Raw genomic sequence first — 25,939 nt, 5'->3', positions numbered from 1 at the left:
GACTCAGCCTCCCGGGTAGCTGGGACTACAGGCACATGCCACCATGCCCAGCTAATTTTTTTTTTTTTTGTATTTTTAGTAGAGACATGGTTTCACCATGTTGGCCAGAATGATCTCGATCTCTTGACCTCATGATCCGCCCGCCTCGGCCTCCCAAAGTGCTGGAATTACAGGCTTGAGCCACTGCACCCAGCCAAAATCTTATTGCTTCTTTTTTTTTTTTTTTTTGATACGGAGTTTCGCTCTTGTTATCCAGGCTGGAGTGCAATGGTGCTATATCAGCTCACCGCAACCTCCGCCTCCTGGGTTCAGGCAATTCTTCTGCCTCAGCCTCCTGAGTAGCTGGGATTACAGGCACATGACACTATGCCCAGCTAATTTTTTTTGTATTTTTAGTAGAGATGAGCTTTCACCATGTTGACCAGGATGGTCTTGATCTCTTGACCTCGTGATCCACCCGCCTTGGCCTCCCAAAGTCCTGGGATTACAGACGTGAGCCACCACCCCTGGCCTTTATTGCTTCTTTTGAAGCTTGTTTGTCCTCTCCCCTCCCCACCCCTCCCCTCCCCTCATCTCCCTTTCTCTCCTGTACCCTCCTACTCTGTTGCTCAGACTGGAGTGCAGTGGCACAATCTCCGCTTTCTGCAACCTCTGCCTCCCAGGTTCAAGCAATTCTCCTGCCTCAGCCTCCCAAGTAGCTGGGATTATAGGTGAATGACACCATGCCCAGCTAATTTTTGTATTTTTTAAATAGAGATGGGGTTTCAGCATGTTGGCCAGTCTGGACTGGCCTCGGGTAATCTACTTGCCTCAGCCTCCCAAAGTGCTGGGATTACAGACATGAGCCAGCACACCTGGCTGTTTTTGTTTTTCGGGGTTTTTTTTGTTTTTGTTTTTTTTGATAGGGAGTCTCACTCTGTCTCCCAGACTGGAATGCAGTGGTGCTATCTCAGCTCTCTGTAACCTCTGCCTCCTGGGTTCAAGTGATTCTTGGGCCACAGCCTCCCGAGTATCTGGGATTACCGGTGTTTACCACCAAACCTGGCTAATTTTGTGTATTTAGTAGAGATGGGCTTTCTCCATGCTGGCCAGGACCTCTCAGGTGTGAGCCACCATGCCCAGCCCTGTATATTTGTTTTGTCAGAGTGGCATCTTACTAGCCTTTACCCTATGATTCATATATAATTTAGCCCTACTTTACTATCAAATGCTTTGCTTATTATGAGGTCTCTTGACTCTGGCTAGTGGAATGTGAACTACTCCTATCCCTCTGTGGCTTTGGGATTTGTCTATTTGCTGCTTTCTAGTAGTTCTTTCCCTACCTTCCTGGAGTTTAACTCCATGTCAGTACTCAGCCAAAGATTGGAGGTACAGGTCACGTGTGCTCTGTCTCTGAGGGTGGAGCTTTGTCCTTTCCAGCACTCTGTTCTACAGTTTTGCGGCTTGACCACCCTGAACTATGATCTCTATCTCAACAAAACTGCTGCTTTCTCTTTGGCTTTCTCCTACCTTCATTGTAGTCTGTAAACTGCCCTCATTTGAATACTTTCTCTCAGGGAAATACTTTTCTCACCTTCCTGAATTGCCTGTTGTCCCGTGCCTAACAACAGTTCTCTTAGGCATTTACTATACATACTAATTTTTATATCTTTTTTCTTCCAGAACAATATAGCTGAAGTACAAGAATTGCATTCCGAATTAATGTGGAAAGATTTTATAGACCACATCAGTAGTCTTCTACACAGTGTGGAAGTGGAAGTCAGTTACTTTGCAGCTGGAATTATTGCCCATTTAATATCCAGAGGTGAACAAGCTTGGACATTGAGTCGTAGCCAGAGGAATTCTCTTCTGGATGATTTGGTAGGGTCATTTGATGTTTTCTTGAAGCATACCAACAAAAGACATTCATAGTGGTTAAACTATCAAAGCCTCGTAATGTAGTAAATAATGCAGTGCAAATTAAATGTTGTAATCCTTTCTTATATGTCTTGTGTCTTCCAGCATTCAGCTATTTTGAAATGGCCAACTCCAGAGTGCGAGATGGTAGCATACAGGTAATTAGTATCATAAGTAACAGTAAGGCAGTAACCTAGTCTAAAAATCATACCTGGGAGTCATTGCTACTAGATGCATAATTTTTCCCTGAGGCACCTCAGTATGGGTTTCTATTTATTTATTTTTTTGAGACAGAGTTTCACTATCACCCAGGCTCGAGTGGCGTGATCTCAGCTCACTGCAACCTCCACCTCCCAGATTGAAGCAATTGTCCTGCCTCAGCCTCCCGAGTAGCTGGGATTACAGGCGCCCACTACCACACCCGGCTAATTTTGTATTTTTAGTAGAGACAAGATTTTACCATGTTGGCCAGGCTGCTCTTGAACTCCTGACCTCAAGTGATCCACCTGCCTAGGCTTCCCATAGTGTTGGGATTACAGACGTGAGCCACGACATCTGACCACAAGTATTGGCATTAAAAGAAGCAAAGTTGGCCGGGCGCAGTGGCTCATGCCTATAATCCCAGCACTCTGGGAGGCCGAGGCGGGTGGATCATGGGGTCAATAGATTGAGACCATCCTGGTCAACATGGTGAAACCCCATCTCTACTAAAAATACAAAAATTAGCTGAGCATGGTGGTGCGTGCCTGTAGTCCCAGCTACTCGGGAGGCCGAGGCAGGAGAATTGCTTGAACCCAGAAGGCGGAGATTGCGGTGAGCCGAGATAGTGCCATTGCACTCGTCTGGGTAACAACAGCGAAACTCCATTTCAAAAAAATAAAACAAGAAGCAAAGTATTTTTCTACCATCTATTACTTTCCATTGTTTTTTTTCATTCCACATTTGTTGAAGACAAGTGCTAGGAATTTGTTAAGTGCTCTTAAAATTCAAAGATGAATAAGACAAGGTGTCTGGACACAAGAATCTTCTATCCTTATGGGGGAGATCAAATGTGGATCCAATAAAATGACATTATACTAGATGTGCATAGAGTGTTATGAAATTAAAGATGAAGCTACGAGTGGTAGCACATACCCATAGTCCCAGTACTTGGAAAACTGAGGTGGGAGGATTGATTGAGCCCAGGAGTTTGAGGCTGCAGTGAGCTGTGATTGCATCACTGCATTCTAGCCTGTGTGACAGAGCACGACTCCAACTGTAAATACACACACACCCACACCTTTCAGAGGAAGTGAGTTGTGAACTGAGTGTTGAAAGATAAGGAGAGGCAGGAGATTTTAGGAAGAAAAGGCATCATGTCAATGCAGGGAGGTCTGAAAGAAAATGACACATTGAAGGTATTAGAAATAGCACCAGACTCGTGCCCAGGGCGGTGGCTTACGCCTTTAATCCCAGCACTTTGGAAGACTGAGGGGGGCAGATCATGAGGTCAAGAGATCAATACCATCCTGGCCAACATGGTGAAACCCCATCTCTACTAAAAAATACAAAAATTGGCCGGGCACGGTGGCTCACGCCTGTAATCTCAGTACTTTGGGAGGCTGAGGTGGGTGGATCACGAGGTCAAAAGATCGAGACCATCCTGGTCAACATGGTGAAACACCGTCCCTACTAAAAATACAAAAAATTAGCTGGGCCTGGTGGCGTGTGCCTGTAATCCCAGCTACTCAGGAGGCTGAGGCAGGAGAATTGCCTGAACCCAGGAGGCGGAGGTTGCGGGGAGCCGAGATCGCCCCATTGCACTCCAGCCTGGGTAACAAGAGCGAAACTCCATCTCAAAAAAATATATATATACAAAAATTAGCTGCTCTTGGTGATGAGTATGTGTAGTCCCAGCTACTCAGGAAGCTGAGACAGGAGAATTGCTTCAAACCAGGAGGCGGAGATTGCTTTGAGTTGTACCACTTCACTCCAGCCTGGTTGACAGAGTGAGACTCCATCTCCAAAAAAAAAATAATAACAACAAAAATTAAAAAGGAAAGTGCATATTGTATGTCTGTTTATAATTAGATAACTTGATAAATTAGTAATTACCTGATTTAATTTTTAAATTAAAAGTATTTAATTTATATTCACTTATTTTTGTTGTTTGCTTCATGCTGATGTTGCCAATGTTTTTTTTTTACTTCCCTGACTTATGTTCTACCTATTTTTATTCAGACCAGTAGAAAACAAAAGGGATGGCTGGGCACAGTGGCTCATGCCTGTAATCCCAGCACTTTGGGAGGCCAAGGCAGGTGGATCACGAGGTCAAGAGATCGAGACCATCCTGGTCAACATGGTGAAACCCCGTCTCTACTAAAAATACAAAAATTAGCTGGGCATGGTGGCGCATGCCTGTAACCCCAGCTACTCAGGAGGCTGAGGCAGGAGAATTGCTTGAACCCAGGAGGTGGAGGTTGCAGTGAGCCAAGATCGCACCATTGCATTCCAGCCTGGGTAACAAGAGCGAAACTCCATCTCAAAGAAAGAAAAAGAAAAAAGAAAACAGAAGGGATAATTGTAATCATTTTTTATGGTGTTCTACTAGTTAGTTATCACCTAATTTCTCTATTTCTTAGTTTCCAAACCAAGGTCTGCTTATCTTCAAATGTGTATCTTTAAGACTAAAAAAGTGCTTTTGGAAAAAGTTTTTCTCTTTTAGTATCATGTTCTAATCACCTTACATCTTCTGTACCAAGATGTGTCTGAATGCACTCTTTTCTGAAATGGTTAAGACAAAGATATTCTGTAGCTCATTTATATTAGTCTAAATAAAACAGGATAAAATTTTGAAAATGAAAAGTTTAGGAATCTCTGCTTTAGAAAATGATGCTAAGTATGGGATGTAACTTTGATTCTTTTCTTTTGAACCTTTAGGTCCTTTAATCCATTTTTCCCATTACTTGGCTGTTTCACAACACCAGGAGTCCAGCTGTGGGCAGTCTGGGCCATGCAACATGTCTGCAGCAAGAATCGTATGTACCACAAAAGAGAACTGTGTGTTTTTTTTCTTTAATTCTCATTTCCCAGGAAAGCTATTTCGAAATTGTGTATTAAAGTGATTTTTGGCCGGGCACAGTGGCTCACGCCTGTAATCCTAACACTTTGGGAGGCCGAGGCAGGTGGATCACCTGAGGTCAGGAATTCAAGACCAGCCTGGCCAACATGGCAAAAACCCCATCTCTTAAAAAAAAAAAAGTGATTTTTAAGAACGCTGACTTAAAATGTAAGGCAATTTTAAGTTATAAACTTAAGGTATTCTTTCAGAATGAGCGTGGTATAACGAGATACTGAATGACAGTGGTGACTGAGACACTGTTCTCACCTCACGGAATTTAAAGATGAGGAGACTACAGTGAGTCCATTTGTTTAGTAAAGGTCCTAAGTAGATCCACACTGTTTATGGTACATTCCCAGGCCCAATTCTCATTCACCCAAAATTCTGTTGTTCAAGATGTCACTCTCAGCACCCATGGTTTCTGAAGAAGCAAAGTGTCTGAATCAGCTTCCAAATTATTCTTTAAAATCTGTGATACAGCTCTTATTTATTTATTTATTTATTTAGAGACACAGTCTCTCTCTGTCACTGGTGGTGGAGTGCAGTGACAAAGTAACAGCTCACTGCAGCCTCGACATCTGTGCTCAGATGATCCTCCTGCCTCAGCTTTAACTGGGACTACAAGCACAAGCCACCATGCTTGGCTTTTTTTTTTTTTTTTTTTTTTTTGTATATTTTGTAGAGATGGAGTTTCATCATATTAGCCAGGCTGGTCTAAAACTCCTAGGCTCAAGCAGTCCGCCTGCGTCAGCCTCCCAAAGTGCTGGCATTACAGGCGTTAGCCACCAAGCTTGGCCTAGTTATTTATTAATATAAACTCATTCCACAAATGGTTTGACATAAGAATCACACATAACCACTTTAATAGTAAAATATAAATTTTTAATTTCTTTTTTTTTTTGAGATGGAGTCTCACTTTGTCACCCAGGCTGAAGTGCAATGGTGTGTTCTCGGCTCACTGCACCCTCCGCCTCCCAGGCTCAAGCAGTTCTCCTGCCTCAGCCTCCAGAGTACCTGGGACTACAGGCCTGCACCACCACACCTGGCTAATTTTTTTTTGTTTATTTTGAGATGGAATCTTGCTCTGTCACCAAGGCTGGAGTGCAGTGACGATATGATCTCAGCTCACTGCAACTTTCGCCTCCTGGGTTCAAGCAATTCTGTGCCTCAGCCTCCTGAGTACCTGGAATTGCAGGCACCTGCCACCACATCCTGCTAATTTTTTTGTATTTTTAGTAGAGATGGGGTTTCACAGTCATAGCCAGGCTAGTCTTAAACTCCTGACCTTGTGATCCACCGGCCTTGGCCTCCCAAACTGCTGTGATTACAGTCATGAGCCACCATGCCTAGCCAAATTTTTGTATTTTTAATACAGACAGGATTTCACCATTTTGGTTGAACTGATTTTGAACTCCTGACCTCAGGTGATCCACCCACTTCAGCCTCCCAAAGTGCTGGGATTACAGGTGTGAGCCACTGCAACTGCTACTTTTAATTTTAATTAAAAATAAGGAAAAATAAATTTTCAAAAATTGTAGGGGCCAAGCGCAATGGCTCATGCCTACAATCCCAGCACTTTGGGAAGCTGAGGTGAGTGGATTGCTTGAGTCCAGGAGTTTGAGGCCAGCCTGGGCAACATGATGAAACTTACTTCTACAATAGATTTAAAAGAAATTAGCTAGGCGTGGTGGTGTGCCCCTGCAGTCCCAGCTACTTGGGAGGCTGAGGTGGGAGTGTCACCTGAGCCCGGAAAGTTCAGGCTACACTGAGCTGTGATTACACCATGCATTCCAGCCTGGGTGACAAGAGTGAGACTCTCTCAAAAATAAAAAAGCCGGGTGCAGTGGCTCATGCCTGTAATTCTAGCACTTTGGGAGGCCAAGGTGGGTGGATCACCTGAAGTCAGGGGTTCAAGACCAGCCTGGCCATCATGGTGAAACCCCATCTTTAAAAAGAAAAATTTGTCTGGGTGTGGTGGCTCATGCCTATAATCTCAGCACTTTAGGAGGCCAAGGCAGGTAGATCACGAGGTCAGGAGTTCAAGCCCAACCTGGCCAACATGCCCCATCTCGACTAAAAATACGAAAATTAGGCCGGGTGCGGTGGCTCACGCCTGTAATCCCAGCACTTTGGGAGGCTGAGGCAGGTGGATCACGAGGTCAAGAGATCAAGACCAGCCTGGTCAACATGGTGAAACACTGTCTCTACTAAAAATACAAAAAATTAGCTGGGCATGGTGGCGCGTGCCTATAATCCCAGCTACTCAGGAGACTGAGGCAGGAGAATTGCCTGAACCCAGGAGGTGGAGGTTGCAGTTAGCTGAGATCGAGCCATTGCACTCCAGCCTCGGTAACAAGAGCGAAACTCCATCTCAAAAAAAACAAAAAACAAAAATACAAAAATTAGCTGGGGATGGTGGCGTGTGTTTGTAATTACAGCTACTCAGGAGACTAAGGCAGGAGAATTCCTTGAACCTGGGAGGCAGAGATTGCAGTGAGCTGAGATTGAGCCACTGCACTCTAGCCTGGGTGACAGAGCAAGACTCTGTCTCAAAAAAAAAAAAATCTATGATATAGGGAAAATAGTGAAATGTAGATTATAGGCCATGCATAGGGATTTTTGTGGCTCTGCTGTAAGTAATAAGCTACATGGTTCTCCATATAAGGGGGAAAAACATTCTATATCTTTGTCAAGGGAGATGGGGGAGGGAAGAGTAAAGTTTTTGTGAGAAGTTAACTGCGAATTAAATTTCTTATATTGGACCTTAATAGGGGACATGCTATAAAGGGCCTTATAGGATATGCGAGAGTTGTTTTTACCAGTATTCTTATAGCAGAAGTAGTATCATTTTGTTAGATCTTCTTTTATATTCTTTGATGAAAACTCAGTGTATACCACAAAAAGGCAATGCAGTAAAAGCTCTTCTATGTCAGAGAAGAATAATTTGGAGTCTGGGCATGGTGGCTCATGCCTATGGTAGGAGGATCACAAGGTCAGGAGTTTGAGACCAGCCTAGCCAACATGGAGAAACTCCGTTTCTACTAAAAATACAAAAAATTAGCCGGGCATGGTGGCATGTACCTATACTCCCAGCTACTCAGAAGGCTGAGGCAGGAGAATTGCTTGAACCTGGGAGGCAGAGGTTGCATTGAGCTGAGATGGCACCACTGCACTGTAGCCTGGGCAGCAGAGCAAGACTCCATCTCAAAAAAAAAAAAAAAATGGGATGTGACAGAGAAAACTGCCTTGTACCCACCTGAACCCCCACCTTATCTGGCTCTTCCTACTAGATTACCCAGAAGCAGAGCTGTTCACTCATAAATCAAAAACTGCCTCTTCTACCTTAAACTGTCTCTGCCCTAAAGTCTTTTTCCTTTTACTGTACCCACAGGTTCTGAGAACGCCCAAGTTTCTTAACAGTCAATTCCATCATATTCCCAGCCTCTAAACTATAGGCTCCTTTCCTCATGACTCAAGGAATGAACCTTTCACAGCTCAGTAGGAGAAAATAAAATGTAATAAGTAAATAATAGTGCATTTTTATATGATTATTTATTTCTGTGACTACTTTTAGGTATTAGTGTTATTTTGACTATAGAATGATAGCCCTGAAGAATTTGTTCTAAAATGCACTGTAATTTGGGGATTGTTAGAATATTTTGTCTCCAACTCAGATAGTTTAGGTTCCTACCTTGTGGGCGTATTTTGCTTATATTTAAATGGAATTCACTTCTATTTATATTAAAATGTTTTAATGTGACTGGGTGTGGTGGCTCACACCTGTAACCCCAGCCACTTTGGGAGGCTGAGGCAGGCAGATCACATGAGATCAGGAGTTTTGAGATTGGCCTGACCAGCCTGGTGAAACCCCACCTCTACCAAAAATGCAAAAATCTATCCAGGTGTGGTGTTAGGTGCCTATAGGCCCACCTACTCAGGAGGCTGAGGGAAGAGAATTGCTTGAAACCGGGAGATGGAGGTTACAGTAAGCTGAAATTGTGCCGTTGGACTAGAGCCTGGGCGACACAGCAAGCTGCAGTGAGCCATGATCACACCAATGTACTCCAGCCTAAGCAACAGAATGAGACTATCTTAAAAAAAAAAAAGAAGGCAAAGAAATTATTTCAAAAATTCGAAAATTGTATGTGCAGTATGAGTGCCATTAAGTTTTTTAAAATCATAGGAAATGCAGCCTGGCCCTGTGGCTTATACCTGTAATTCTAGCATGTTGGGTGGCTGAGGTGGGAGGATCGCTTGAGGCCAAGAGTTTGAGACCAGCCTAGACAACATAGTAAAACGCCATTTCTACTGAAAAAAAAAAAAATTAGCAAGGGGTGATGGTGTGTGCCTGTATTTCTGGCTACTCAGGAGGCTGAGGCACAAGAATCACTTGAACCCAGGAGGTGGAGGCTGAAGTGAGTCGAGATTACACCACTATACTCTGGCCTGGGCAACAAAGCAAGACTCTGTCTTTAAAAAAAAGCATAGGAATGCATAAAAACATAACAATACTTTCCTGCAAAACAAAACAAAAACAATACTGTCCAGTGATTTTGGGTCAATATCAGGTACTTGTTACTGTTTTTATTTTTATTTTTTAACACAGATTATATAAGTTGTAAGGTTAGAGAAATCAGTCAAGCTAGCTATTTATTGGTTGAATGTGTAGGCCTTGCACTGTAGACGTAACATCAGTATAGAGAAATTTATCAAGCTGTAGCATGTTAGTGATCAATAACAAAACAGCTTTAAAAAATGCCTCCTAAAAGTCATTTTTTTGTGTGGAATAATTTTGTTTTGTTTTTGTTTTTTTAAATGGTTAAGCAACTGGATGTGTGGAATAATTTTTAAGTGTTTTAAGAAAAGCTATTTTCTCCTGTTTTGTGTTTGTGTTTTTTTCCAGCTTCAAGGTATTGCAGCATGCTGATTGAAGAAGGAGGATTGCAGCATTTATACAACATCAAAGATCATGAACATACTGATCCCCATGTCCAACAGATTGCTGTGGCCATTCTGGACAGCTTAGAAAAACACATTGTGCGCCACGGGAGGCCACCTCCCTGTACAAAACAGACCCAAGCCAGACTAAATTGATAGCCATAAGTATTGGATAATTGAATCACAAGAATCCTTTTTGTGATTGGTCCCTTTGAAATATCTTACCCTCTGTGATGTTTTGGGAGTTTCTATGACAAGAGTCATAAGATCAGTTTGGGATTGATAATGTATAGTACTGCCCATGTGAACAGTCTCTAATTTATCTTGTGATTTTTAACTTATGAGACAAGAAGGGTCTCTTCCTTTATCATTGCCTTTTAGGAAATTTTCCACATCTTTCAGTGTTTGAACTTCCTTGTGCTTGAGATTCTCCAGTTTTATGGTAAAGTTTGCACGAACCCTTAGGCCAGACTTTTCTGATCTCAGAGTCCCTTGCAGTCAATTTGCAGCTTCACATAAGCTGTTTACCTGATTTCTGGCACTGCTTCAATTGTAAATTTTATACTGCTTCTGTATAAAATGCCTTTATTCTCTCTGTATCTTTTATAAGATGTCCTTCTTAGTGTGAAAGAAGGAGAATGTGGATCATCTTGTGGAAGCTAATCACTGGCAGGAGCCTAGATGACTGGCGGAAAGATGTATGAGAAAGAAAAGCTATGAAGGGAGAACAGAGTGTAGGAACTGGGAATTGCTTTATGGTATAGGTTTTTAAATGAGAGGCTATCCTGTGGGAGCCCATCTCTCTTGAGGCAGTGAGCAGAGGCTTGTTCTCCATATTTATACCTAGAAGTATGGACTACTACTTCCTGCACAAACTGCTGGTTATTCTCTAGGAATATTTCCCCAAGCACCACAGTATAAAATATTACAGCATTCTGTGTTAAAGAGTAACTGTCCCCATCTCCATATGTCATATTGTTGTGAAAATGTGATTTAAAAAAATTGCTGGTTATAACTGGCTATTCTTTTCCTCTTTTCAACCAAAAAAAGTCATTTTTGTTCAGTGGAATAGAGACAACAACATGGTGTTAACCTCTCGGTTAAAATACAGTTGACACCAGTAAATTTTGCCATGAAAAGTTAAAATCTCTTGTTCAAAATATGTGGATCTTCTTAATGTGTTCATGTTGGAGAAAGCTGTCCACATCTCACTGCCAAAACTGAAAGAGAAGAATTAAACTATTTAAATGGTTAAATGTAATGATTCTACTCACAGTACATAACAGCACATATTCTTGATGGATTATTTTTTAGACAATTACCTTTCCTTAAGATACCTGATACAGTAAAGAATCAGATCAGCAATAGCACTTGGGAGATAGCAAGTCACCAAGAAACTTAATTTTCACTTAAAGTTTTATTTTATGAATAAGGTTAATCTATAATCCCAGATAACTACATTTTTTTTCCATAGATGGCCAGTGTTTTTAATAAAGATTTAAAATGGAATATTTACATTGTAGTGCTTATTCAGAAGCATTTTGATTTAGGAAGGAGCTAGTTTGTTAGTTCACTGATGACATTTTTTGACAAACATTTTATGCCATTATCACAATAATCAGACTTGAATTTTTTGGAGTTTCTTCATGTGAATGAAAACTGAGTTAAAAGAAAGTAGGTATTTAGGGCCAGATGCTGTAATCCCAGCACTTTGAGAGGCTGAGGCAGGAGGATTACTTGAGACCAGAAATTCAAGACCAGTCTGGGCAACATAGTAAGACCCTGTCTCTAGCTGAGGTGGTGGTACACCCCTCTGGTCCCAGCTTCTCAGTGGGTCAGGGGTGGAGTGCTGCCTGGGCAACAGAACAAGACTGACTCAAAAAAAAAAAAAAAAAACATATTTAGAGTCACTGAAAACCATATTAGATACTGGGTTAATGCTGACTTAATTGGCTTAAGGAATTTTTATAGGTTTAAGATAAGTTTTCACAGACGAGGTTTATTTCAGAGGAAATAGAGAATTCTTTTAAAAGTGTTTTTGTTTTTTGCCTTTTCTGAATGTTAATGTCTAAGACAAAATTCAGGAAATGAGATGGCCTGTGGTAGCTTGGAAATTGCTAGATATGCTGACCATTTCCAGATCTTTTATCTACTGTAGTTAAGGGAAAGCCTATTTTAGAAGTTTGGCTTCAAGTTTCTGTTTTATATTGTTTAAGACAATAGTGCATACCCTCCTTTATAAGCTAATGCTAGGTTTTTGTCTTTACAAATTATTTACAGAAATAGCTAAAAGTGTACAGAAAACAGTAAATCCCTTCTGTACTCAGAATAACTTAATAGATGAAGCATCCAAAATATCTAAAAGTAAGGCTGGGCATGGTGGCTTTCACCTATAATCCCATCATTTTGGGAGGCCAAGGCAGCCGAATGAATCACTTGAGGTCAGGAGTTCAAGACCAGCCTGGCCAACATGGTGAAAACCCCATGTTGTATTTTTAGTCTCTACTAAAAACACAAAATTAGCTGCACACCTGTAGTCCCAGCTGCTCTGGAGGCTGAGGCAGCCGAATCACTTAAACCTGGGAGGTAGAGGTTGTAGTGAACCAAGATCACGCCACTGCACTCCAGCCTGGCGACAGAGCGAGACTCCTTTTCAAGAAGAATAAAAGAATTAAGGCACAGAATTGTCTGTATGGTCCTGATTCTGGCTAAAATACAATGGATGTATATATTGAAATTATGAAGCATAAGTGGCCAGTATCTACAGTTAGAATCTACGAGGCCTCCCTTTTGTACCTGTAGACTAGAATGTAACTGTTCTTGGTGCCTTTGAGTGTGGCTTAGAGGTGCTATTTCAAGCACAATTTAGACTAGGGTTGAACCACTCATTGTTCAAATCATTGGTGGGCACTGATGTAAAATATCACTACATCAGTCCACAAGCAACAGTAAGAAAATGTATTTATTAAAGGAAATAGAATTTGACTTTTTAGTGCATAATGATGTTCTGGGGCACAATGGGGAAAATTTTTTTGAAAATAGAGTATAGGGGCTGGGCGCAGTGGCTCACACCTGTAATCCAAGCACTTTGGAGGCCAAGGCAGACGGATCACCTGAGGTCGGGAGTTCAAGACCATCCTGGTCAATGTGGTGAAACCCCATCTCTATTAAAAATACAAAAAATTAGCTGGGCATGGTGGTGTGTGCCTGTAATCCCAGCTACTCAGGAGGCTGAGGCAGGAGAATTGCCTGAACCCAGGAGGCGGAGGTTGCAGTGAGCCGAGATTGCGCCATTGCACTCCAGCCTGGGTAACAAATGTGAAACTCCGTCTCAAAAAAAAAGAAAAGAAAAGAAGAGTATAACGATACATATTGGTATAATTGAGTAAAAGAAAAGAAGATTTGAGCAAATACAATTAAGATGTCTTATTTTTTGCATCAAGTAGTTTTTGCTGTGGTCTTGATTCTCCACAAAATAATTTTTTCTTTTTGCAGTTGAAAATTAACATAAATCAAGTGGTAATAAGGGATTAGTTTACCCTCAAACCAATGACTCCATGGCTATTGATCTTAAAGATTTTTAAAAAGCATATCAGACCCCCAGTTTCAGGAGTTGACTATAAATATTGCTGCTTGTCACCCCAGGACAGTAATGCCTTATAGTGGCACAAGTCAGCCTAAGTAGATTACCCATGGTGGAAGTGAATAAAGCTGCATGGGAATTTGCTTTTATGATACCTTTTATTTGCAAACTTCCAAAGAATCAAGTTTTATGTTTAAAACCAGCAATTCTACATATCTAGCTTTAGGAAGCTGCCCTTGCACATGAGACATTTTGTGTTAACCTGTTTTCTCCCCAGTCATCTTATTTGGCTGTGTTTAAAAGAGAGAGATGGTTTTTCACTGTGTTGCCCAGGCTGGTCTTGAACTCCTGGCCTCAAGTGATTTTCCCACCTTACCTTTCCGAAGTGCTGGGATTAGAGGCATGAGCCAGAGTGCCTGGTCTTAGCTGTGTTTTTAATTATGCCATTGTACATAATGCATGTACATAACATCAGACCATCTTCCTATCTCTTTTGAGCACATTTTTAAATGAAAACACGTTTTATGTGCTAAATTAGGTCCATTTACCACAGATTTAGCTTAATGTTTTTAAATGCGTTACCCCCATAGGACAATGTACAGCAGTACCAAGGTTGAGAAGAGGTAGCAGGGGAAGCAAACTTAACAGTCTTTGTATATGGTGAAACCCATCCCTCTCTTGCCCTCCAATGGAATGTTTACATTATTTGGTTATTATACAGCATATAATAGTGGTATAAACAGTATTATTAAACTGAAGGCATAATTTAAAGGAAGTATGATACATTGAGCTGATGTGGGCTCTTCCACTTTTATCTGTATGTTTCTTATTTGGGGACTTTGCATTGCTAGGGCTTCAGTATACTAACTTTGACACAGCTTCCAGAGAGGTTTGCAAACTTTTGGTTTTCCTCTCAAATCCATGGTAGCAGTTTGAAATGATTTTGTGGATAATGGATGTTTGGTCTTTATCATTTGCTGTGTATTGACAGTTTTAATTTTCAGCATTCTCTCATAAATGGTTTAATTTTTGGAATAATGGAAAACCAACCTTTGTCCAGTGATGAGAATAGCCGTATGATAAGAAAATTCACTCACTGTGCTTTAAATGAGTACTTGTTTTACCTTATTTAGTATTTCATAGACTTTGCATGATGTGGTTGGTACACTCCAAATTATGCATTCTTTGGTTTCCAAATCTTAACCTAAGATACTTTGTTAACTGACTGGTAGCCTAACAAAGAGACTTTTCTTCCTTTTTTTCTCTCTCCCCCCATTTTTTGGGGTAAATTTTGCAAAGATCAGTGCTGTTTCTCATTACTCTGAGGTAAAGCTGTTTTGGACAGCACAGCCTAACTTTACAGCTACACTATGGCTATGATATTTTTAAAATCCAAATTTATCAAAATTATTTTATGGAAAATCAAATCTAGTTTATTCATATGTGCTTAATTTTAGACTTATTTTGGGAAAAACTTTTCAAATTGGGTTCTTTTAAGCTTATTTTAAGCAGCCTAGAAAGAAGAATCTACTTAGCTAATGAAAGCTGAGACACTTTAATAAAAGCAGGATCTTGAGAGCATTTTTTCCCTTAAAAACTTTATACTCTGAGATTATCTGCAACAATAAAAATTAAGAAATCCCTGACTTTTGTAGAATTCCCAATGTAAAATTCTCACTGATTTGTGAGTGTGAGAAAAGTTATCTTTTGTTTGAATTCTGCTAGAACAGTTTAATTCCTTTCTAAGGATATGAAAAATGCATTGGAAAGTGTGTACATTTCAGACTCTTAGTTATCTGGACTGAAGGCACTGTTCTCACCATGGCCAGAAGAACGGGAGTATTCTATACATGAATCATGCTATATTTTAAATCAGGACATCACTTAAATATTAATGTTGTGTGTACAGATTTTTGTTCTGGGATTTTTTTTTTTTTTTTGCCTAAATAAATGTTATAAATTTTATTTGAAGTGTGTCTTGTCTACTTTTATTCTAGACATTCAGCTTTAAAAGTTAATATTAATGCAAACTTCAGATTCCTTAGTGATCCACTTGTAATAACTTTTCTGAAAAAGGCTAGTTTTACTGCAGAAGTTTTTTATTTTATTTTTTGAGACAGGGTCATACTCCTTCACTCAGGCTAGAGTGCAATGGCATGATTGTGGTCCATGCCACCACACTCAGCTAATTTTTTAATTTTTTGTAACGGAGTCTCCTTATGTTGCTCAGGCTGGTCTTGAATTCCTGTCCTCAAACAATCCTTGCCTCAGTCTCCTATACTGCTGGAATTACAGGTGTGAGCCACCACACCCAGCCAGCAGACGTTTTTAATACTGGAACATCATTTTTTTTTTTTTTTCCACTCAGCAATGGCCTTGAACATTCATTTCCTTAAATACCTATGCTAGGCTGGGCACGGTGGCTCACACCTGTAATCCTAGCACTTTGGGAGGCTGAGGTTGGTGGATCACCTGAGGTCAGGAGTTTGAGACCAGTCTGGCCAACATAGTGAAACACTCTCTCAAAATTAGCTGGGTATGGTGGTGCGTGCTTATAATCCCAGCTACTTGGGAGGCTGAGACAGGAGAATTGCTTGAACCCAGGAGGTGGAGTTTGCAGTGAGCCAAGATCTCACCATTGCACTTCAGCCTGGGCAACTAGAGAGAAATTCCAAATAAAAAAAAACTTAAAAAACACAATCCCTTAACCCTCTAATATGGGCAAAAATTTACATTCCCATTTCTTCTTATAATCTCTTACAAAAGACATTTCATTCTCCTTACACACCTTATATGTAAACTTATTTTTTCAGTAGTCTCAATTACATATTACAATGTTAACTCTTAATGACTCTTACTTTTGGTGAAAACCTTGGTAAGTAAGGATTTTAATTATGTACTAAGTGTGGAGCCTAGCACCCAAACTGAAATGCAGATATGGTCTGACTCTTTCTAGCATTTAACTCCAAGTGTCCCAAGCCTTACCTAGCTGTAGAGCAGGCAAGCTGTACAGCTGTCATAGTGGCATTTTACAAAGCATTTAGGAGGCTTAATCACCTTTAAATTGTACAATATTTCTGACATAAATTTATTTTCATAAATTATTTGACCATGTACAACATGTTTAGACTTTCTGACTTGCTCTAAACATCCCTCTTTTTAAACAAACAGTTTTTACTTTAGGACAAGAATTTACCATATAACCTTTCTTATATAAATCTGTTTATAGCCTTCTTTACATAGCTAGGGGGCATGGCTAATTCCAGATGTCTCCAGGCCTTATTTAGAATTTAATGTCTTTAAAATAAATTGAACAATTTTCAAAAGTCAAAGCAGTTTATGGCCTTAAAACATTTGGCAAACCTAATATCTGACCTGTATAAGTTAGACAAAATGTCTTCATCATTAAAGCTGCCTTTTTTTTTTTTTTTTTTTTTTTCTATCTCCAGTAATGGCTATAAGCAATAAAGCTGCTTTTATTTCTCAAAGACTACTAACGGTACATGAACTAAAAGGCATTCCAGTTTTTATTTTGCATTCAAAATATTTAAGTCCCTTTTTTGTTTAAGCCAATTAATTAAGAGCTCTTTTATGTAAACAACATTACAGACAACACACATAATTAGAGAGACAAAGACGATTCCTATAGTTGTAAGATTTTTCATTTGCCAGTTTTTAAGTTTCTTTTTTCTTTTCTTTCTTTCTTTCTTTTTTTTTTTTTTGAGACAATTTTGCTCTTGTTACCCAGGCTGGAGTGCAATGACGTGATCTCGGCTCACCGCAACCTCTGCCTCCTGGGTTCAAGCAATTCTCCTGCCTCAGCCTCCTGAGTAGCTGGGATTACAGGCACACACCACCATACCCAGCTAATTTTTGTATTTTTAGTAGAGACGGGGTTTCACCTTGTTGACCAGGATGGTCTCCATCTCTTGACCTCGTGATCCACCCACCTTGGTCTCCCAAAGTGCTGGGATTATAGGCGTGAGCCTCCACGCCATTGGTTATTGGCTTTATAGGGGAGTCCTTGGAAGAACAGGTCCAGGAAAGGGGTCTCTGGTGCCTCCTGTTTTTCCCAAGGAGTTCAGGCTGTTACAGCTTGAATATCTACTTTTAATTAAGCTGACTTTTAACCATAGCACTCTTTAATAAAGTCCTCTTAAAATTTCTTATTACCCAATTTTAGCCAGGCCTAAAGGTTGATATTTCTGGCTTTTGAACTTTACCAGAGGTAACCTCCCAGATGCTCAGAGAAAGGAAAATTTGAGATAGTGGAGAAGAGACTAGAGAAGATCATACAGATAATAAACCAGAAAGGTCTTACTTCTAAGCAGCAAATTAAACCTGTATGGCCAGTATAAAAGGGCAAAACCTTGACTACTGAGCTACAGCATAGGGCAGTGACTTTTTCCCTTCCCAGAAGAAGTCTAGAGTAGTTAATTTTGAGCTTGCAAAGGCTTTTAACTACTCAGGATAATTTTTAGAGCTAACTCTGACATAAACTCTAAAATTCCTGTTCCCTGGAACGTGGAGACCAAGCGAAAACAGTGCTACATGGTTACAAGGTCAAGCTCATAAGGACATAAAGCAAGATGGAGATAAACACTGATTTTTACCATTCATTCAACCATTTTTGTGCAGAGAGAAGCCAGAAATTTTGTTAGAAATTCCTACCCTGTTGCCCACATGCCAGGCTTCTGGGTTCCCTTTCTCTGAGCAGCCCTAGTGACTCAGCTTGCTGCACCATTGCTCTGGGGGCCAAACCACATCCATAAAAGGAACTTGTCTTTCTTTGTTCTGGCTAGAGCAAAATACATGTTACAAAACAGATATTAGCCACTCTGTTTAGCACCCAATATCAAACTAGCAAGTCTCAAAACTTGCCTCTGGTTGGGCCCCATCATCGTTAATCCAACCTTCAACCAGGAAATTTCAACAGTCTCTGGGCAAGATGGCTGCCCTGAGTAATAGAAAAGATAAGAAAGGGAACCAGGCACCATGGCTCCCACCTGTAATTCCAGCACTTTGGGAGGCCGAGGTGGGTGGATCACGAGGTCAAGAGATCGAGACCATCCTGGTCAACACAGTGAAACCCCGTCTCTACTAAAAATACAAAAAATTAGCTGGGCATGGTGGCGCATGCCTGTAATCCCAGCTACTCAGGAGGCTGAGGCAGGAGATTTGCCTGAACCCAGGAGGCGGAGGTTGCGGTGAGCCGAGATCGCGCCATTGCACTCCAGCCTGGGTAATGAGAGCGAAACTCCATCTCAAAAAAAAAAAAAAATACAAAACATTAGCTGGCTGTGGTGGCAGGCACCTATAGTCCTAGCTACTCAGGAGACTGAGGCAGGAGAATTGCTTGAGCTTGGGAACCAAGGTTGCAGTAACCCTAGATCACATCACAGCACTCCAGCCTGGATGATAGAGCAAGACTCCATCTCAAAAGAAAAAAAGGAAGGGAAATGGGAGAGAAAAGCATTGCCTGCAGCAGGGTGGGGAAGGCAAAATGATCAGGGAAGCCAGAGAAATACCTATCCATTGCAGTGACACTGAGAAAAGTTCACGTAGCTGCTTCTCAGTAGCAAAGGAATCTTTTCCAGCAGTCTCATCAGCTCTCAAGTTTCCCCTTTTAGGGAGGAAAAAGCTCCCCGCCGTCCCTTGATCCTATACGTGCCTAATGGTCACGCACAGCCATTAGCAAAGAGTGCAAGGCAGATTATTCCAAAGAGAGTAGCGGTTGACAATGCTGTAGTGCCAAACCTGTTCTTAGCCAAAAGGGGCTTACCAAGAGCCCTCATTTACCCCACCACTGTAACTGAACTTACTCTGCAACACCCCCACCCCCAAAAAAACTACCCAAACCTATAAAACCAGCTCCTATCTCACCGCCCTTAGCTAATGCACTTTTCCCCCTTAGCCCACCTGCACCCAGGTGAATAAACAGCCATGTTGCTCACACAAAGCCTGTTTGGGGCCGGGTGCGGTGGCTCACGCCTATACCAGCACTTTGGGAGGCCAAGGCGAATGGATCACGAGGTCAAGAGATTGAGACCAGCCTGGTCAACATGGTGAAACCCCATCTCTATTAAAAATACAAAAATTAGCTGGGCATGGTGGCGCGCACCTGTAGTCCCAGCGACTCAGGAGGCTGAGGCAGGAGAATTGATTGAACCCAGGAGGCGGAGGTTGTGGTGAGCCAAGATCGCGCCATTGCACTCCAGCCTGGGTAACAAGAGCAAAACTCCATCTCAAAACAACAACAACAACAAAAAAACAAAACTGTGAAGCTCCAAAATCTGAGAGGGAGCTTACCCATGATCCCCAGCCACTCTGGGAAATCCATGGACACAAGTGGGTCCTACAGGTACCTTGCGTGTTCACTCAGCTCTCCCAGGGGTCGCTCGAAGCTCCACTTCAGAACCCACTTCTGACACCATCTACTAAAAGAAAAACAGCCGAATTAAATTTAAAGGGGTTTAATTGAGCGATGAACAATTCGTGAATCAGGCCGTTCCCCAAATCACAGCAAATTCATAGAGACTCCTTGGGTGCTGCCTGGCCAGAAGAAATTTATAGACAAAAAAGGTAAAGTGATGTACAGGAATCAGAAGTGAGGTACAGAAACAGTGAGATTGGGCTAAGTGAGGTGGCTCATGCCTATAATCCCAGCAGTTTGGGAGGCTGAGGCAGGCAGATCACAATGTCAGGAGTTCAAGACCAGCCTGGCCAACATGGTGAAACCCTGTCTCTACTAACATTTTTTTTTTAGCCAGGCATGGTAGTGGGTGCCTGTAGGCCAAGCTACTCAGAAGGCTGAGGCGGAATTGCTTGAACCTGGGAAGCAGAGGTTAGAGTGAGCCAAGATTGAGCCACTGCACTCCAGCCTGGGCAACAGAACCAGGCTTTGTCTCAAAAAAAAAAAGAAAAAAAAAAAAAGGAAAAGAAAATAGAAACAGTGAGATTGGTTACAGTTCAGAGTTTGCCTTATTTGAACGCAGTTTGAACATTCAGCAGTCTGTGAGTGGTTGAAGTATGACTGCTGGGATTGGCCAACACTCAGGCATTGTTACAGGTGCATATTATTAAGTTAGGTTTTCAATTTTGTCTTTTTTTTTTTTTTTTTCAAGATGAAATCAGGCTCTGTCATCCAGGCTGGAGGGCAATGGCAAGATGTCGGCTCACTGCAACCTCTGCCTCCACCTCTTTCAAGACTGGTAAACAGGCCGGGTGTGGTGGCTCACGCCTATAATCCCAGCACTCTGGGAGGCCGAGGCAGGTGGATCACAAGGTCAAGAAATCGAGACCATCCTGGTCAACAAGGTGAAACCCTGTCTCTACTAAAAATACAAAAAATTAGCTGGGCATGGTGGTGCGCGCCTGTAGTCCCAGCTACTCGGGAGGCTGAGGCAGGAGAATTGCTTGAACCCGGGAGGCAGAGGTCGCGGTGAGCCGAGATCGTGCCATTGCACTCCAGCCTGGGGAACAACAGCGAAACTCCGTCTCAAAAAAAAAAAAAAGAAAAAAAGACTGGTAAATTTGAAGTGACAATACAGCTTGTTTCTTAAGAGGCTGGGTTTTAGAATCGCAAACTGGATTCATGTCCTGGCTTTACTGTCTATTACATATATGGCCTTAGACAAGTTTCTTTCCTTTAGTGTTAGTTCCACATTTATAAAAATATAATAACAGCACTTATGTCAAAGGATTGTTTAAGAATTTGTTGCTGGGTGCGGTGGGTCACGTCTGTAATCCCAGCACTTTGGGAGGCTGAGGCGGGTGGATCACGAGGTCAAGAGATTGAGACCATCCTGGTCAACATGGTGAAACCCTGTCTCTACTAAAAATACAAAAAATTAGCTGGGCATGGTGGTGCATGCCTGTAATCCCAGCTACTCAGGAGGCTGAGGCAGGAGAATTGCCTGAACCTGGGAGGCCGAGGTTGTGGTGGGCCGAGATTGTGCCATTGCACTCTAGCCTGGGTAACAAGAGCAAAACTCCGTCTCAAAAAAAAGAATTTGTTAAAATTGTGCTTGTAGAGCTGGGTGCAGTGGTTCACACCTGTAATCCCACCACTTTGGGAGGCCAAAGCAGGTGGATCACTTGAGGCCAGGAATTCGAGACCAGCCTGGTCAATATGGGGAAACTCTGTTTCTACTAAAAATAGAAAAATTAGCTGGGTGTGGTGGCAGGAGCCTGTAGTCCCAGCCCTTGAGAGGCTGAGGCAGGAGCACAACTTGAACCCAGGAGGTGGAGGTTGCAATGAGCTGATTGTGCCACTGCACTCCAGCCTGGGTGACAGAGCGAGACTGTCTTATCGTGAGACTCTGTCTCAAAACAAACGAAAAAAAAAAACGCTTATACCTACCAAATGGCACTAAAAAGTGGTCACTATCGTTACCATATATTTGTGATGTCTAAATTTATGTGTCAATTTGGCTGGGCCACAATGCCAGCATTTGGTCAAACAATATTCTGGATGTTCCAGTGATGAGATTAACATTTTGGATGAGATTAACATTTAAATTGGTGGACTTTGAGTAAAGTAATTTGCCCTCCAGGATGTGATGGAGGACAAATTATCCTCACCCCAGCAGTTGAAGGTGTAAGGATAACAAAATACTTCTCTGAGCAAGAAAAAAATTCTTCAGCAAGTGGCCTTCTATTTGAGCTGCAATATCAGCAATTCCTAGAGTCTCTAGTCTGCCTCCCACTTAGTATATTTTGGACTTGCCACCCTAATCGAATGAGCCATAATCAAACGAGCCAGTTCTACACACACACACACACACACACACACACACACACACACACACACACAAACACACACACACACAGGTGTTTCTCTAAAGAACCCTAATATCAAATATGTAAATATGGTGATATTATGATGTACAACTTGTAAAAACAAAAATCTGAATATAGATAAGATTCTCATTACCCATTATAGCAAATGTCCTTTCATTTCACTATCAAGTGAGACTCAGTTGCTAAGAACAGCAGCAACAAGACAACACAAGAAAAACTGGCTTAACAAAAAAGCATAAGGAAGAGGAGGAAGAAAAGAAGAATTATTTCATCTTATATGACTGACTTGCAGGTCTAGCTTCCTGGAAAACTGGATCCACATCTCAAAAATACCACCAAGGCTTGGTTTCTGCCTGTCTCTCAGAGATATTGTCTCCATGGGGTTTCATTCTCAGATACTGGTGTTACCAGGAGCCATATGTAGAAAGGAAGAAAAATTCCTTTAAGCTAATACTGACCCAAACAAGTTGTTGAGCTGTTGTACATAGCCATCACTCCAAAAAAGAAAAGAAAAAAATTAAAGGCTGGGCACGGTGGCTCACAACTGTAATCCCAGCACTTTGGGGGGCTAAGGCGAGCAGATCACTTGAGGTCAGGAGTTCCAGATCAGCCTGGCCAACATGGTGAAACCGTGTCTCTGATAAAAATGCAAAAATTATCCAGGTGTGGTAGTTCATGCCTGTAATCCTAGTTACTCTAGAGACTGAGGCAGGAGAATGCTTGAACCCTGAAACCTAGAGGTGGATGTTGCAGTGGGCCAAGATCCCATACTGCACTTCGGCCTGGGTAGCAGAATAAGACCTTGTCTCAAAAATAAATAAATAAATAAATAAATAAAATAAAAATAAAAAGCCATCCTCGATTCTTCCCTTTCTCCTACTTGAAGTTTTTGTTATGTTGATTGACTTAGTCACTTTTTTTTTTTTTTTGGAAATAGAGTCACGCTCTGTCATCAGGCTGGAGTGCAGTGGTGCGATCACAGCTTATGAAACCTTTGTCTCCTGGGTTCAAGCGATTCTCCTCCCTCAGCCTCCTGAGTAGCTGGGATTACAGGCACACACCATCATGCCCAGCTATTTTTTTTGTATTTTTAGTAGAGACAGGGTTTCTCCATGTTGGCCAGGATGGTCTCAATCTGTCTCTTGACCTTGTGATCCACCTACCTAAGCCTCCCAAAGTGCTGGGATTACAGGCCTGAGCCACCATGCCCGGTGGATTTAGCCACTTCTTTTTTATTTTTTAATATTTTTAGTTGGGCCAGAGACCAATGCAGCGCTAGGGGCCACATACCCCCAGGTACCCTACTGACTGCCTGCATGGCAGCAACAATAGCTTAAGGATTTAGCCACTTCTTAACTGAAGTGTTCCTTTCCTTCCCATTACACTTTTATCTTCTATTCCTGCATCCTCAATCTACATCATAAAAGTCCCGTGAACTGGTCCATCTGCATATCTCCACAAATTGAGAAGTGGGGGCAAAGGACGGAAACCTTGAGCATTCACATTAATCGTTTCCATCCCTTATAATTTAAGACTCTAATGCAGTCTCAAACTTTAGCCTTTATACAGGCTTCAACTTATGAAAAAGCAAACCATAGTGTAGAGTAGCTGTTAAGAGCTCTTAGCTGGCCGGGCATGGTGGCTCACGCCTGTAATCCTAGCACTTTGGGAGGCCGAGGTGGGTGGATTACCTGAGGTCAGGAATTCAAAAAACCAGCCTGGTCATCATGGTGAAACCCCATCTTTAAAAAAAAAAAAAAGAGTTCTCAGCTTCCAGAAACCAGTCTTTGGACCAGGCTCCTGGGGAGGTGACGCCAGTGGCCAGATGTTGAAGATGAAGATTCCTGTGCTTTCAGTAGGACAGCTGTTTAAAATCATTTTGCATGCCAGCCTTGGTGGCTCACACCTGTAATCCCAGAACTTTGGGAGGCCAAGGCAGGCAGGTCACCTAAGGCCAGGAATTCTAAACCAGCTTGGCCAATATGGTGAAACCCCATCTCTACTAAAAATACAAAAATTAAGGTAGGCACGGTGGCTCATGCCTGTAATCCCAGCACTTTGGGAGTCCAAGGCAGGCAGGTCACCTAAGGTCAGGAATTCTAGACCAGCTTAGCCAATATGGTGAAACCCCATCTCTACTAAAAATACAAAAATTAAGGCAGGCACGGTGGCTCATGCCTGTAATCCCAGCACTATGGGAGGCTGAAGTGGGCGGATCACCTGAAGTCAGGAGTTCAAGACCAGCATAACCAACTTGGCAAAACCCCATCTCTACTAAAAATACAAAAGATAGCCAGGCTTGGTGGCTGGTGTGTGTAGTCCCAGCTACTCAGGAGGCTGAGGCAGAACAATCACTTGAACCAGGGAGGCAAAGGTTGCAGTGAGCTGACATCACCCTATTGTACTCCAGCCTGGGTGACAAGAGCCAAATTCCGTCTCAAAAAAAAAAAAAAAAAAAGTTACCCGATCATGGTGTCGGATGCCTGTAATCCAGCTACTCCAGAGGCTCAGGCAGGAGAATCACTTGAACCCAGGAGGCAGAGGTTGCAGTGAACCATCATGCCATTGCACTCCAGCCTGGGAGACCAAGCAAGATGCCACCTCAAAACAAAAGAAAAAATCTTGTGGGAAAGATAATTATCTTCCATTTTTCAGAGGAAGGGAAATCTGAGGTCAAATGACTTGCCTCAAATCACACAGATGGCAAATAAAGCAATTTGTAGATAAAATGTCCACACTATCTTTTTTTTTTTTTGAGACAAAGTTTCGCTCGTTACCCAGGCTCGAATGCAATGGTGCAATCTCGGCTCACCGCAACCTTGGTCTCCTGGGTTCAAGCAATTCTCCTGCCTCAGCCTCCCAAGTAGCTGGGACTACAGGCATGCGCCACCATGCCCAGCTAATTTTTGTATTTTTAGTAGAGACGGGGTTTCACCAAGTTGACCAGGATGGTCTCGATCTCTTGACCTTGTGATCCACCCGTCTCGGCCTCCCAAAGTGCTGAAATTATAGACGTGAGCCACCACGCCCGGCCCTTTTTTTTTTCTTAATTTGTCTTTAAGACGTTGGGGTTGGGCTGGGCGCGGTGGCTCATGCTTGTAATCCCAGCACTTTGGGAGGCCGAGGCAGGTGGATCACGAGATCAAGAGATCGATACCATCCTGGTCAACATGGTTAACCCTGTCTCTACTAAAAATACAAAAAATTAGCTGGGCATGGTGGCGCATGAGTGTAATCCCAGCTACTTGGGAGGCTGAGGCAGGAGAATTGCCTGAACCCAGGAGGCGGAGGTTGCGGTGAGCCGAGATCATGCCATTGCACTCCAGCCTGGGTAACAAGAGCAAAACTCCGTCTCAAAAAAAAAAAAAAAAGTAAATTCTTTGATTCTGGTTGTCTAGTACGTGTTTGGTTAAGTCCTTGAAAGCATAATAGCTTTAAGATGGCAGGTGATGAAGGCTTGGGCCAAGATCAGAATCATGTCCAGCGTAGGAGTTGGTCCCAGAAGACTTGGACGGAAAGGAATATGTGCAGGTTCTGGAGAGGAGACACGCTGCATCTCGACATTAGCCAGGCATTGCCCGGAGCTCATGAGTGATGGATTGGTGTTTCTGGTTGCTCCT

At 42.2% G+C, this 25,939-nt stretch overlaps 1 protein-coding gene and 1 long non-coding RNA gene across 10 annotated transcripts in view; one reads left to right on the top strand and one right to left on the bottom strand.

The window, feature by feature from the left end:
* The window catches only part of ZYG11B (zyg-11 family member B, cell cycle regulator), a 125,715-nt gene extending 114,107 nt beyond the window's left edge, over positions 1-11,608 (top strand). For all 8 annotated transcript variants that reach the window (XR_013520065.1, XM_078331770.1, XM_078331771.1 and 5 more), the window contains 4 exons: positions 1,663-1,860; positions 2,002-2,054; positions 4,816-4,913; positions 9,900-11,608. Coding sequence is in view for 7 of the 8 variants with exons in the window: in XM_078331770.1 (XP_078187896.1) it covers positions 1,663-1,860; positions 2,002-2,054; positions 4,816-4,913; positions 9,900-10,090 (540 nt within the window). In the remaining variant the exon portion in view is untranslated. The remainder of the gene's footprint in view (positions 1-1,662; positions 1,861-2,001; positions 2,055-4,815; positions 4,914-9,899) is intronic.
* On the bottom strand, positions 10,289-25,192 carry LOC144576998 (uncharacterized). 2 transcript variants are annotated; one of them, XR_013520068.1, is made up of 3 exons: positions 24,783-25,192; positions 19,827-19,951; positions 10,289-11,154 (listed from the first exon to the last, which is right to left on the bottom strand). It is a non-coding gene; the product is annotated as an uncharacterized LOC144576998 (long non-coding RNA). The 2 variants fall into 2 exon arrangements; XR_013520067.1 differs by having other exon boundaries at positions 19,827-19,954; positions 24,783-25,186.
* Between the last annotated feature and the right edge of the window lie 747 nt (positions 25,193-25,939).

Source organism: Callithrix jacchus, chromosome 7 (assembly GCF_049354715.1).
Source record: "Callithrix jacchus isolate 240 chromosome 7, calJac240_pri, whole genome shotgun sequence".
In the NCBI taxonomy this organism is placed as follows: domain Eukaryota; kingdom Metazoa; phylum Chordata; class Mammalia; order Primates; family Cebidae; genus Callithrix; species Callithrix jacchus.
This window is presented reverse-complemented; position numbering and strand designations above follow the sequence as displayed.